Here is a 12,010-nt window from a genome sequence, read left to right as displayed (position 1 = left end):
TCATCAATAGGATTGGACTACAATTTTCAGTTTTTGTGATTCTTTAGAATTTGAATGTCTTTTTTTAGAAATGGGCTTTAAGTGGCTGTAATCCCAGTCTTTTCATAAGCAAAATTTACTGTGATTGACCATCAGCATCTCTGTAATTTACTTTGGTTTCATTGAACCAGTACAAATCAAAGGGACTGTTAAGAAGTTCTCATCTTAGGAAGCTGTTTTCTATTTCGTAAACTCAATTTAAAAAGTGTTTAATTATTTTTTAAGTATTTAATTATTTTCTTAAACAAAAAGCAAACATTCAAGAAGCAAAAAATAGGACTTTCCTTTTATAGTTAAAGTATTTTCTCACACATTCTTTTCTTTTTTCATTGTTCCTGGAACTAGGTACTTGATCCAGAAAAACAGGCTGATATGCTGGATTCTCTCAGGATATATCTCTTGCAGTTTGCCACGCTTCTGGTTGAGCATGCTCCACATCACATTCATGACAATAACAAAAACCGCAACAGCAAACTACGACGCCTGATGACATTTGCTTGGCCATGTCTTCTGTCCAAAGCATGTGTGGACCCAGCATGCAAATACAGTGGACATTTGCTTTTGGCACACATCATTGCAAAATTTGCTATACATAAGAAGATAGTTCTGCAGGTATGGACTCAGTGCTAGTATTCATACCCGTAAGGTATGTTGATAAGTTCTGTAGTGTGCTTTCTTTTTTAATATAATGCAGAGTTGGGGTAGGGGGTTGCCACCTACAGTTGTCACAGTAATTTTGGATACTTAGTATACACAAAGCAATTAAATTCATCCTCCATAAGCAAGTACAGATGCCAAATATTAATACAAATTTATTTGGAGATGGCAAAGTATAGAAAGAAGTTTGAATATAAGTGGGAAAAAAAGAGTGGCTAAAGAGTATAACGAAAAATCCTCTTGGTTGAATTAACAAAATCAGTAATGTTTCTTCATCTGAATGAGACAAATTTCAGCTGAGATGGTATGTGGGGATCAAAGGATAACTTCAAGTTGGACAATGGAGAGGGAGAAAAAAAAAAGGAATGCAAAGGATATAGAAGTATATGCTTAATGAAGTACCACCATATATTGAACTATTGGCCTCTAGAAAAAAAAAGTTGATTAGAAAATGTATGTTGCAGATTTTATACACTACATATTTTTTTAAATATATATAATATTAATGTTAACCAGAAACTTGACTTCTAGGTTTTTCATAGTCTCCTGAAAGCTCATGCAATGGAAGCCCGAGCTATTGTCAGGCAAGCAATGGCTATTCTGACTCCGGCTGTGCCTGCCCGCATGGAGGATGGACACCAGATGCTGACTCACTGGACAAGAAAAATCATTGTGGAAGAGGGTCACACAGTTCCCCAACTAGTACATATTTTGCACTTGATAGTACAACACTTCAAGGTACTTGTACCAGTTATTCTGGTAGTTACTGTATTGTAGATACTAAGGAAATAAACTACAACTTGATTACAAAATAAAGTAATCCAAATTAATGTCTTACTTTCAGAAGTCATCAGCTGTCTGTGTAGGTATTTATTTAAAACTGAAAACAACTATTGACATTATATAGCAAATTCAAAAGTGTTTTCACTTTTGATTCTGTTCTTTGTGCTTTCTTTTTTTTGCTAAACCATCTTTCGTATCTCTGCTATTTGTAAAAGCTTTCTTGGTATAGCATTATAAGCTGCCAAACATGCTCCCCATGGAGTACAAGTATTTGAAATGTCAATTTAGTTTAAGCAAAAGATATACCTGACCTTAGGTCAGTAGTGAAGCTTCCAGTGTATTGTTCCAATACAGAACAGCTGATAGATGTGTGGTTTTTTTTGTTGTTGTTGTTTATTTGTTTTTTGTCTGGGTTGCTTCTGGGTGAGGCAAGTAATGTGTATATCGTTTCTTGAAAATTGGAGTGCTTAGTTTAGTTTAGAAAGATCCTATTTTACTTGTTTAAATTTGGATGCAAGACTGTTCCTTTAGTAGTGGAAGAATAGGCTTTATTGTTATTCTGGTTGCTAAAAGTAGAATACTGTATTGTTCCAGTATCATTTCCCTAAGCTTATGTTGTTTGTTTTCTCTGCTAATTATAATTAATGACTCTGAGTCTACCATTCTGTTAAATTTCTATTTGTTTATAGTGATTGAAGTTGGAACTCAAAATGTAACTTATAACTTATGTTTTAGGAATTGATGGCTCTGTACTTTTGGAAAAAAATATTTGAGTGTGTTCAAATGCAAATTTTAGCTATCTAAAAGGATTGGCAAAACACTGGAACCACTTGTCCTTGGGGGGGAGGAGGGGACGGACACATGGAAATCACAGATCTCCAAAAGAACACCTTCATTTGGGTACCTTAAATCAGTAGTCAATACTGAAAATTGTAGCCAAAATTTTATTTTGAAAGCAGTGGTTACTTTTCCTGATAGTGAAATCTGAACATAGTATGGATTTAGGGAAATTTTGGGATTAAAGACTGTTTTACCGTTCTGTTTTAACTTTATCTTAACACCGTCTTTGATTGGTTATTGGCTAATGTGTGTGTGAAACTATCTTTTCAGGTTTATTATCCAGTCAGACATCACTTGGTTCAGCATATGGTTAGTGCCATGCAGAGACTGGGCTTCACTCCCAGTGTTACGATAGAGCAAAGAAAATTAGCTGTGGATCTTGCTGAAGTAGTTATTAAATGGGAATTGCAAAGAATTAAAGACCAGCAGGTAGGAATTCTAAATAAACTGGTAAAGATTGAACTGTTATACTGTTAAATGCTTTTTTAACATGCATATTGCTGATATTTCAGCCAGATTCAGATATGGATCCAAGTGCAGGAGGAGAAGGAGCAAGTTCTACCTCATCTGCTGTTAAAAGAGGATTGTCTGTTGATTCTGGCCAAGAAGTAAAACGATTCAGGACAGCTACTGGAGCAATAAGCGCTGTAAGAAAAAAATCAGATTTTGTTCAGAGACTCAGAAGTTCTAACCTGCACTGCCTAAGCAATTTAGTTTTCCCAGCTAACATGAACGTCCCTGAATTAAAGGCTATACTTTTAGAAAATCTTTTAATTAAATTCTGCTTGTTGTTTGCCTTCTTATGATGTTGTTTTTGTTTTTTCTGTTTTATATCCATACAGGTATTTGGACGTAGCCAGTCCTTGCCAGGAGCTGATGCGCTTCTTTCCAAGCCAATTGATAAGCAGCATACAGATACAGTCGTGAATTTCTTGATTAGAATTGCTTGCCAGGTAGTGTGTTTATTCTGATATGCAAATACTGATGTAGCATGCGTAGTTAAAACCATGAAAATCTCTTTTCATAATGGTACTTGTATGCTTGGATTATTCCAGTGCTTGTATACTTGCTTTCTGTTGCTGAAAGGTTAGAAATTTTAAAACAAAACTGCACAAAATAAAATATTTTGAGGAAAGAATTTAATTTGGTAATCAGCATTTGCATATTTTTCATTTCACAAATTCTGTATATTATTCATGTGAGAGGTATGCTTTAGCTTCTTTTGTGGTATTGTATATTTACAGCTTGACGCAGGTTGCATACAGTTGGAAAATCAAATTTAAATGTGAACAATTGCAAGCCAGATTTTGCAATTGAAAGAGTCTCCATTTAACTGTGCTGCTGATCAATTCTAGCATTTTGTTTGTTCTTTACTCTCTCTTTTCAAGTAAGTGCTATATTGGAAGTGACATGCTTGAAATAAACTTTAGTAGAATTTGGCTGAAGCCAGCCAAAGACTTCAAAAAGTTCACAGAAGTATTTCTTCTTAATTTGTTTATGTACTTGCCTGATTCTACAAAGTATGCTTGTTCTATTGACCAGATTTAATGGCAAGCTTATTTTACCCAAGATCTGAGTATATTTGAAGAGTATAATAGGGAAGGACTACGTCAATCATGTATCTAAGGATAACAATTTTGATTGTATTTTCATGATCAACTACATGGAATTACTTTTCATGTAGTATGTAAAATTTTTTTGTCAAATTTTGTTAAGAATTAGCTTTTCTAAAAGGGGAAAAACTAGCTGGGTATAGCTCAAAGCTAAAAAACTGTATGGCATGGGATTTTATGAAGCACAGTCCATTGCACAGAAAAGACATGCTCTTAAGGTGTAAAGGATGATTTAGTAAAAAGCTTTGTATTTTTGTGGATACATGGATACCCTCCAAATAGAAAAGATTAACCAATATTGAACATGTTCACAGTTGTAGTTGTAGTTGTAATCCATCAGATTAAACTTTTTTATATATATATACTTTTGATGGGTGATTTCAGGTAAGTAGGTAGCAGTCTACACATGAGTTCTGATGTTTGCTCTTAGTTGTGAGCTTTATATGCAGTAAAATACTTTGTGACACCACTGATAAAACTACTTGAGCTCATCCATTTCAGAAGTAAGAAATTACATGCTTGCTTGGAACGCATAGTAAATTAATGAGTTGGTTGCAAAAAGTTGTCATTGTGTTAACTCTGATTAATTACTAGGTAAATGACAACTCAAACACTGCTGGATCTCCTGGGGAATTGCTGTCTCGTCGCTGTGTCAACCTTCTGAAAACGGCTTTACGACCAGACATGTGGCCAAAATCAGAACTGAAACTGCAATGGTTTGATAAGCTTCTAATGACAGTGGTAGGTAACATTCTAGTTCTGTAGGGCTTTAGGATTGACTAGCACGTATGCTGATTGAATACTTTTGAAACCAGATGTTTAAGGGTACACACTGAAATATTTTTTGATGATTATGTATTCTGAGCACTCGTTTCTTATGATTTCAACTTTGATTTGTAAATTTATTTTTATAGTGTAGCGTCATTGTGAATTGGAAATAAATCTTTATCTCTTTAATTACTAATTTCATTCATCATTGTTTCTTGGAAGATTTGGAGCTAAATTGCCATATATCTTTCTACTGGTAATTTGTGACTGTGTTATGGAGTAGGATAAAGTCAGCGATTGAGAATAGACATCTGAATGTGAACATTTGGTGTTTGGGGGTTGAATGCCTGTAGTCATTTTATTATTTAATAAGTTAAATAAATTCTAGTGTCCTGGGTTGCTGTTGATAAAGTTAATTAAAAAAGCAGGTTCTGAAAACCTGTTTGTGTTTGTCAAGAGGACGTTTGTTTAATAACTCAATTCTCTGAAGGTGCCATCTGTCCAGGGCCTATCTGTCTATGGTTGTGTGACTGAGCAATTTTTTTTGTGGCTTCTGAACCTTCAAGAATCTGAATTTGTGTATCAGAAGCTGGAATTCTTACTGTGGTCTTCGCTGAAGCCCAGGTAATACAGAAGAGCAGGAGGCTGCTTCCCTTCCGAAGAGGAATGAGGAAGCAGAGTGGAGATGGTCAGAGTGTGGAGGTACAGATGAATTAACAAAAAGATCAAGGCCAAGAGAAGGCAGGGCCTTGATTTGGAATGGGAAGACTGCAGAGAAGTCAAGGCTAGGGAGCAATGAATATACGATAGAGATGAGGTTGTAGCCATGAGTGTGTCAGAGAAACCTGTTGGTCGTTGTTTTTTTTTGTGTGTGTGTATGTGTGCACACACTCTGATTTCTTAGACTGCATTTCAATGGGTTTCATGAAATTTGGCATCAGAACTGTAAAGGAATTATTTGAGAAGGAGGATGTTGACAAGGAGGTAAAACATAATCCCCTCTTGAAAGTGTTTCCAACCAGCAAGGCTTCAAGCAGCTTTCAAAGCTGAGGACCACAAAACGCATTATAAGGAACATATTTGTAAATGCTTGAGTAACATTTTTATGGTTAAAGATTTTACAGTGCCTTGTATTTTAGAGTTCCATATCGGATGACTTATCCGAAAAGACTGACATGAAGCATTGCTAATCTGTTTAATACTTGTACGTTTTCCCCCGCTCATTGCCTCTTTGTATGTGTTCTCTTTAGGAACAACCTAATCAAGCCAACTTTGCCAACATTTGCACTGGCTTAGAGGTCTTAAGTTTTCTGCTAACTGTACTGCAGCCCCCTGCTGTCCTTAGTAGCTTCAAACCCCTGCAACGAGGTGTAGCAGCTTGTATGACTTGTGGAAACACCAAGGTTTTGAGAGCAGTCCACAGTTTGCTTTCTCGCTTAATGGGTATTTTCCCTACAGAACCAAGTATGTGGTATTTTCTTCCTCCTTTTATCCCTTATTGCGGCATAACTCAAATGATTAAGGGTGGGGCAAAGACACTCTGCAGTGTGCTAATATTGTTTTACGATTTCTGCATTTAATGGTCTAGTTTAGTTTGAACTTTCAACCTCTTTAAAAAAAAAAAAAAGCTGAAAAAAGTAATCGTGGAATACGTCATTATCCATTGACATAAAAACTTAATAACCTGCGGCTGTCATAACATTGGTTCAAGAAATGCATGCTATAAATCCTAATGCATTTTTGCAATTGCAATTCTTCAGCTTCAAAAGTAAAATTTTTGGTAGTTAAGCTTTGCTATTATGCTAAAACAATGAAGGGAGACAGAGTATAAAAAAGGATCAGGTAATATGTTTTATCCTAAAACAAAATAATTTTTCTAGACTCTTTTTAGAAAAACCTCAGTGATCTAAGACTTCTCGTCCAAATGAATTACTTAGAAGTAGTGGCACACTGTTGTAGAAGAGGTATTGGTTGTATAATGAAAAGGTTATATAAGTGAGGGACCTGTTTGTGTTGTCTTGGTTTATTAGCAAGATAAGGTTCTGGTGATGGTATAGGTGACTGTATGTTCACAGCGTAACTGTTTCTTGCCTGTTTTGTGTCTAAGTTTACCAAAAAATAGAATAACTCTGTAAACTTTGCAGGTACCTCAAGTGTAGCTTCGAAGTATGAAGAGCTGGAGTGCCTTTATGCTGCGGTTGGCAAGGTTATTTATGAAGGACTTACTAATTATGAGAAAGCCACTAATGCTAACCCTTCTCAGCTCTTTGGTAAGTTTCCCATATCTCTAGCAGAAGTATGTAGGTTTATCTGTTAATTAGTATGATTTTCTGCCATTGGCTTTTACTTTCCATAAGGAAATGGAAATCTGATAATCAGGAAGAAGCTGTTGGAAGCAGTTAGATCTAGCACAAGAAATGAGCTTGGAATGTTTGTCAGCTATGCAGAAAAGGGCTGGGGTGTTCATAGCATTTCAAGTAATATGTGTAAACATGCTTACATGTTACTACCTTTTACTTTTTCAGTTGGTCTTAAAGTGTTATTTATCAGCTGATTTGAATAGTGTAGAAAGATATATTTTTTGGAGATCTTGAATTTTCACTAAATAAGGAATTCCAAAAATACTATTTTTTCTTGAGTGAGCAGTCTGAATTTTTATTCTCTACTATTCTATATTTGGCCTGAAGGCCAAAATGGTTGTCTTTCCTTGTTATTCATACTTGTGTAACTCGTAGAAAGCTCAGCCACACATGACAATGACAGAGATGTATTGGAATAATTTGGTCTGGCATAGAACTGTTTGTGTTGGTAATACAGACCTGAAATTGCACAATTCTGGAAAACTTTCTGGATTGAATTGGCAAATGTCCTTCACTATTCTACTCTGCAATATGTGTAGGTAGTTGTAATTTCGCTTTGGGAATTGCCTATTTGTCAGGTGTTAGGATGTGTTTTACAACAAACTAACTCAAAGATGCTTTTTACAATTTGTCCAGAGCTCATTTAAAAGAAATACTACAATCTAACCTTCGAGGGTTGCAGATCTTTTTAATTCTGTGTTTAAGAGGCTTATTTTTGTATGTCAAATTTTTTATGCATATTTGAGCAAGTAAAGAAATGAAACTTTTCAAAGCAGCCATTTGATGCACAAAGCACACTTGTGTAAATGTTGTTGTAGGCTTTTGTTGAATTTATTATGGTAAGGAAAGGAGGAGCTGTAGATTTTACTTTTTTGTTTGTTTGTTTCTTCAAAGAATTAAGCATTTTAAAGGGTAGATACTGCTTAAACTGATTGGTTTGCCAGAATGTGAATTACCTTGTATTATGATAGGAATTGTTAACAGCTATGTAATTTGTAGGGGCTGTGGTCCTGTAGGCATCATGCATTCCTTAAGTGTGCCGAAAGTAGCTGTTCTTATACTAAAAACTTTTTCAACGTAGTCGTTATAACTTGGGTAGTCCCATACTTTTTTCATGACAGTATGAAATAGAGCTAGAACATTTCCCATGTTCTTCTATGAGAAAGAGCACATCCACACTGAAAACCTCTATATTATTCATATTATGTTCAATGACAGTTTTACTTCTGTAACTGTTGTTTTTATCAATAGGTACTTTAATGATTCTGAAATCTGCGTGCAGTAACAACCCCAGCTATATTGACAGGTTGATTTCAGTTTTTATGCGATCTCTGCAGAAGATGGTCAGGGAACACTTAAACCCACAGGCTACAGCAGGAACAGCGGAAGCAAATACAGGTATTTCATTATATAGTCTAATGATGTTAATGACTAAAAGATGTGTAAAGTATTAAAATCTCTTAATCCTAAAGGGATTCAAATGCTTTTGCAGAGTTTTGTGCATATTGAAAATAACTTCAGTATTAGTTAGAAATATTGCTGAAGTACTGAAGGATAAAAATGCACTTTGAGTTCATATTACCAATGTAATACATACATTTTAGTGGATAGTTGGTGAATATTTATTGAGCTACAGTGTGTGTATATATATAGAAATACTGAAAATTTTCAAGAGTTTATAGTATTCAGGGGAGAGGAGCTGACAAGCAGTGGAGCTACTGCTTGTGAAATTAACTTGTTGGAACGGATGTCTTTGTTTTTATCTTAAAAGAGCTTCTTTTCCAGCCTGTACAATTCTGTCTATCATCAAATGAATTAGGTCATGAGTCATTGAAAAATTCAGATATTCTTACATACCTACTAAAGAACACTAATTTATGAATGAATAAGCTACTGAAGAAAATAGTTTGAAAGAAATGATGCTGTTACGTTTCCAGACCATATTTATTAGGTAGACTAGAAAATTGTAAATTTTACTAACAATGGGAAACAGTTAGAAAATTATTAAACTTGACAGATAGGTGAGTCAGGAAAGTAACAACTGATTAGGTATGTTGCATCGTGTATTTCTTTTGCAAGCTTAGTTGCAATTTTTCAGTATTGGAATTCTGTAATACCCTTTTTACCAAAACTACTTGACAGAGATAAAACCTCACAGGCTTGTCTTTTGTATTCTGACTTGTTTTTTTTTGTTTGTTTGTTTGTTTTGGAAGGACTCTGTTTAGGAATGGAAAGTAGTAATTCTGAAAATGTTATTTCAATATCCAGGACTTTATTTCCGGGTAACAGATTTTGTTGTTGCTACTTTTAAACTTCCAGCAGCTTATCTTGAAAATTTCTTTGCTATGCATTTTGTACATGCATACACAATTTTAATCCGTTTTTGTATCCATAGCAGGTACCAGTGAACTGGTAATGCTAAGCCTGGATCTTGTGAAAACGCGCCTGGCTGTGATGAGCATGGAAATGAGGAAAAATTTTATACAAGCTATTCTGACATCTCTCATTGAGAAGTCTACCGATGCGAAAATTCTTCGTGCAGTGGTAAAAATAGTGGAAGAGTGGGTGAAAAACAATTCCCCAATGGCAGCTAATCAGGTAAAGTGGGAAGATAAAACCATGACTATGCTCAAATACTGAATAAATACAAGCTTTCGCTATAATTCATCAGGTATTTACAGTGAGGATTGTAAGGATCTGTTATATACGTTTATATGTCCTTTATAAGGTTTTGAATATTTTGCATCCCATGTGACAGTAATGAGTTAAAGATGCTTAGCATTTTATAGACATATTCATTTTTTGATCTCAAAAGCTGTTTTGCCTAGAACTTCTTTTAAAGTAAAGGTTTAAAATAAGTCTTCTGTTAACTTGGATAGACAGTTTCTTCAGGAGGAAGGTGACTACTGCTGGCTTAAATCATGTTATTCGTGTAATGTTTTGTGACCTCCTCAGTTTACCGTATTTTGTATCAAAGTTAGAGTTGAACGCTTGACAATCTAGTGCTTTATATATTAAACTTACACTTTTAAACATATACATTGGATATTTGTAACCATTTAAACACTTAAATCTGTATTTAGCTATTATTCTAAAATTCTGTAGTTTATATTAGAAGGGCAAATGCTTGTGTTTTCTTTTTAAGAACCATGACCTTCTACCAAACTATTTTTCAATACTTTAGGAGTGAAAGAGTGATAAAAATGGTAGCTGAGACGTACTTTGAATATGCCAGTTCTCTGCATGTTTTAAGATGAATTGACAAAATTAATCATGTCTTCTTTTAACACAGACACCTACTCTCCGAGAGAAGTCCATTTTACTAGTGAAAATGATGACTTACATTGAAAAGCGTTTTCCAGAAGACCTTGAATTAAATGCCCAGTTCTTAGACCTTGTTAACTATGTCTATAGGTAATTATAGCAATTAATCATTTATTGCAGCTTATTGGTTCATAATTTGTACCATATATGACCTTTATAACATGCCATCAATCTCTTTAGGTTTGAGTTAAGGGACTTCTTTCTAAGATGCAGAATTGATTCGTTTCACTTAAACCATAATACATATTTACTAAAGGCAATTTTATAATGGAAAGTGCTTTAAAAGATTTTCTTTTTGGATCTGCCCAAACATGGTCTTTCCCAAGGTACTAGGGCATCCTCATAGATGGTTGTATATCAAATACTGTGGTGAAAACTAAGATATGTCTCTCCTTTTACCTCCACAGAGTATAAAGATTATTTTTCTTGGAAATATACTTTAAAAAATTATTCTGAAATAATATTTTAACTACCTAAACTGTCAGGTTTTGTATTGGGTTAAAATAATTAAAACAGTTACCTTATATCCCCCCCCAAAAAGTCAGGTGTTTTATTTCATGCTAATGATTCACATTATTTTCAGCTATTGTTTGCTGCCGTTCTGTTTGCTGGCTAACTGTGCCAAGCACTGGTGTGAACGTGGTGGTCAGAAGTTTTTGCCAACGAATGTTATTGGGCATTTCAAACAGGGATACAGACGTGGACAATTGATACTGTTTCACAATTAAGACAATCAGGATTTTATCCTGAAAGAGTTTTTTATGATATCTCCAGGGCATTTTTTTTTCTATCAAGCAGCATTATTTTCTTTGCTGTTTCACTCAGTATGGCACACCTGGAGGCGTGCCACACCATGTAGGCTTCCACAGAACATAAACTCCTTTGATTTTGGTATTTTATCTGAAAAAACTAGAAGGCTTCTTTTTCTAATATCTATGTAATTTTATCTTTATTCATTTTAGGGATGAGAATCTTTCTGGTAGTGAACTTACTGCTAAACTTGAGCCAGCATTTCTTTCGGGTCTGCGTTGTGCCCAGCCCCTGATACGAGCTAAATTTTTTGAGGTCTTTGACAACTCTATGAAACGTCGTGTTTATGAGCGTCTGCTTTATGTGACATGTTCTCAAAACTGGGAAGCAATGGGAAATCACTTTTGGATAAAACAGTGCATTGAGGTAGGGAAATTATTTGTAGCAGAAATACAATTATAATTCTAGAAATATGTTCCGCATTTTTCTTGGTTGGGTTTAAAGGGGTTATGTTACGTATGCCTTGTAATATGTATTATCTATATCAAAGGTAAAAATACCAAGTGCGTTACCTCAGATACGTCAGAGACATGAAAAAGCTGATTCTTGGAAAGCAGCTTTAATCTTTAAAATCTGTTTTCTTTGGGAAAAGCTTAATAGTCATGTTGATACTTCTTAAGAAAACCCATCTCTTATAAGTGATGGTGATTTGGAAAAATAGAAGAGTTGTTACTGTAGATGATTTCAAGAAAACTTTCAAGGGTAGAGTGTATGCACTAAAGGTATGACAGATTTCAGGTGGGATTGCCTTGAAATGCAATTGCATTTTTGGTTGGTTTATATAAAATAAAAAGGGACCAAACTTTTTGTTTGTTT

At 34.7% G+C, this 12,010-nt stretch overlaps 1 protein-coding gene across 6 annotated transcripts in view; it reads left to right on the top strand.

The window, feature by feature from the left end:
* Positions 1 to 12,010, top strand: part of TRRAP (transformation/transcription domain associated protein) — a 92,611-nt gene that overhangs the window by 37,900 nt on the left and 42,701 nt on the right. For all 6 annotated transcript variants that reach the window (XR_007163815.2, XM_048065423.2, XM_048065413.2 and 3 more), the window contains exons 39-50: positions 385 to 651; positions 1,228 to 1,434; positions 2,590 to 2,748; positions 2,832 to 2,966; positions 3,162 to 3,272; positions 4,527 to 4,673; positions 5,951 to 6,164; positions 6,845 to 6,970; positions 8,312 to 8,458; positions 9,456 to 9,658; positions 10,353 to 10,474; positions 11,347 to 11,560. Coding sequence is in view for 5 of the 6 variants with exons in the window: in XM_048065423.2 (XP_047921380.1) it covers positions 385 to 651; positions 1,228 to 1,434; positions 2,590 to 2,748; positions 2,832 to 2,966; positions 3,162 to 3,272; positions 4,527 to 4,673; positions 5,951 to 6,164; positions 6,845 to 6,970; positions 8,312 to 8,458; positions 9,456 to 9,658; positions 10,353 to 10,474; positions 11,347 to 11,560 (2,052 nt within the window). In the remaining variant the exon portion in view is untranslated. The remainder of the gene's footprint in view (positions 1 to 384; positions 652 to 1,227; positions 1,435 to 2,589; positions 2,749 to 2,831; positions 2,967 to 3,161; positions 3,273 to 4,526; positions 4,674 to 5,950; positions 6,165 to 6,844; positions 6,971 to 8,311; positions 8,459 to 9,455; positions 9,659 to 10,352; positions 10,475 to 11,346; positions 11,561 to 12,010) is intronic.

Source organism: Anser cygnoides, chromosome 15 (assembly GCF_040182565.1).
Source record: "Anser cygnoides isolate HZ-2024a breed goose chromosome 15, Taihu_goose_T2T_genome, whole genome shotgun sequence".
Classification (NCBI taxonomy): domain Eukaryota; kingdom Metazoa; phylum Chordata; class Aves; order Anseriformes; family Anatidae; genus Anser; species Anser cygnoides.
Note: the sequence above shows the minus strand (reverse complement) of the source record. Positions and strands in the feature narration are given on the sequence as shown.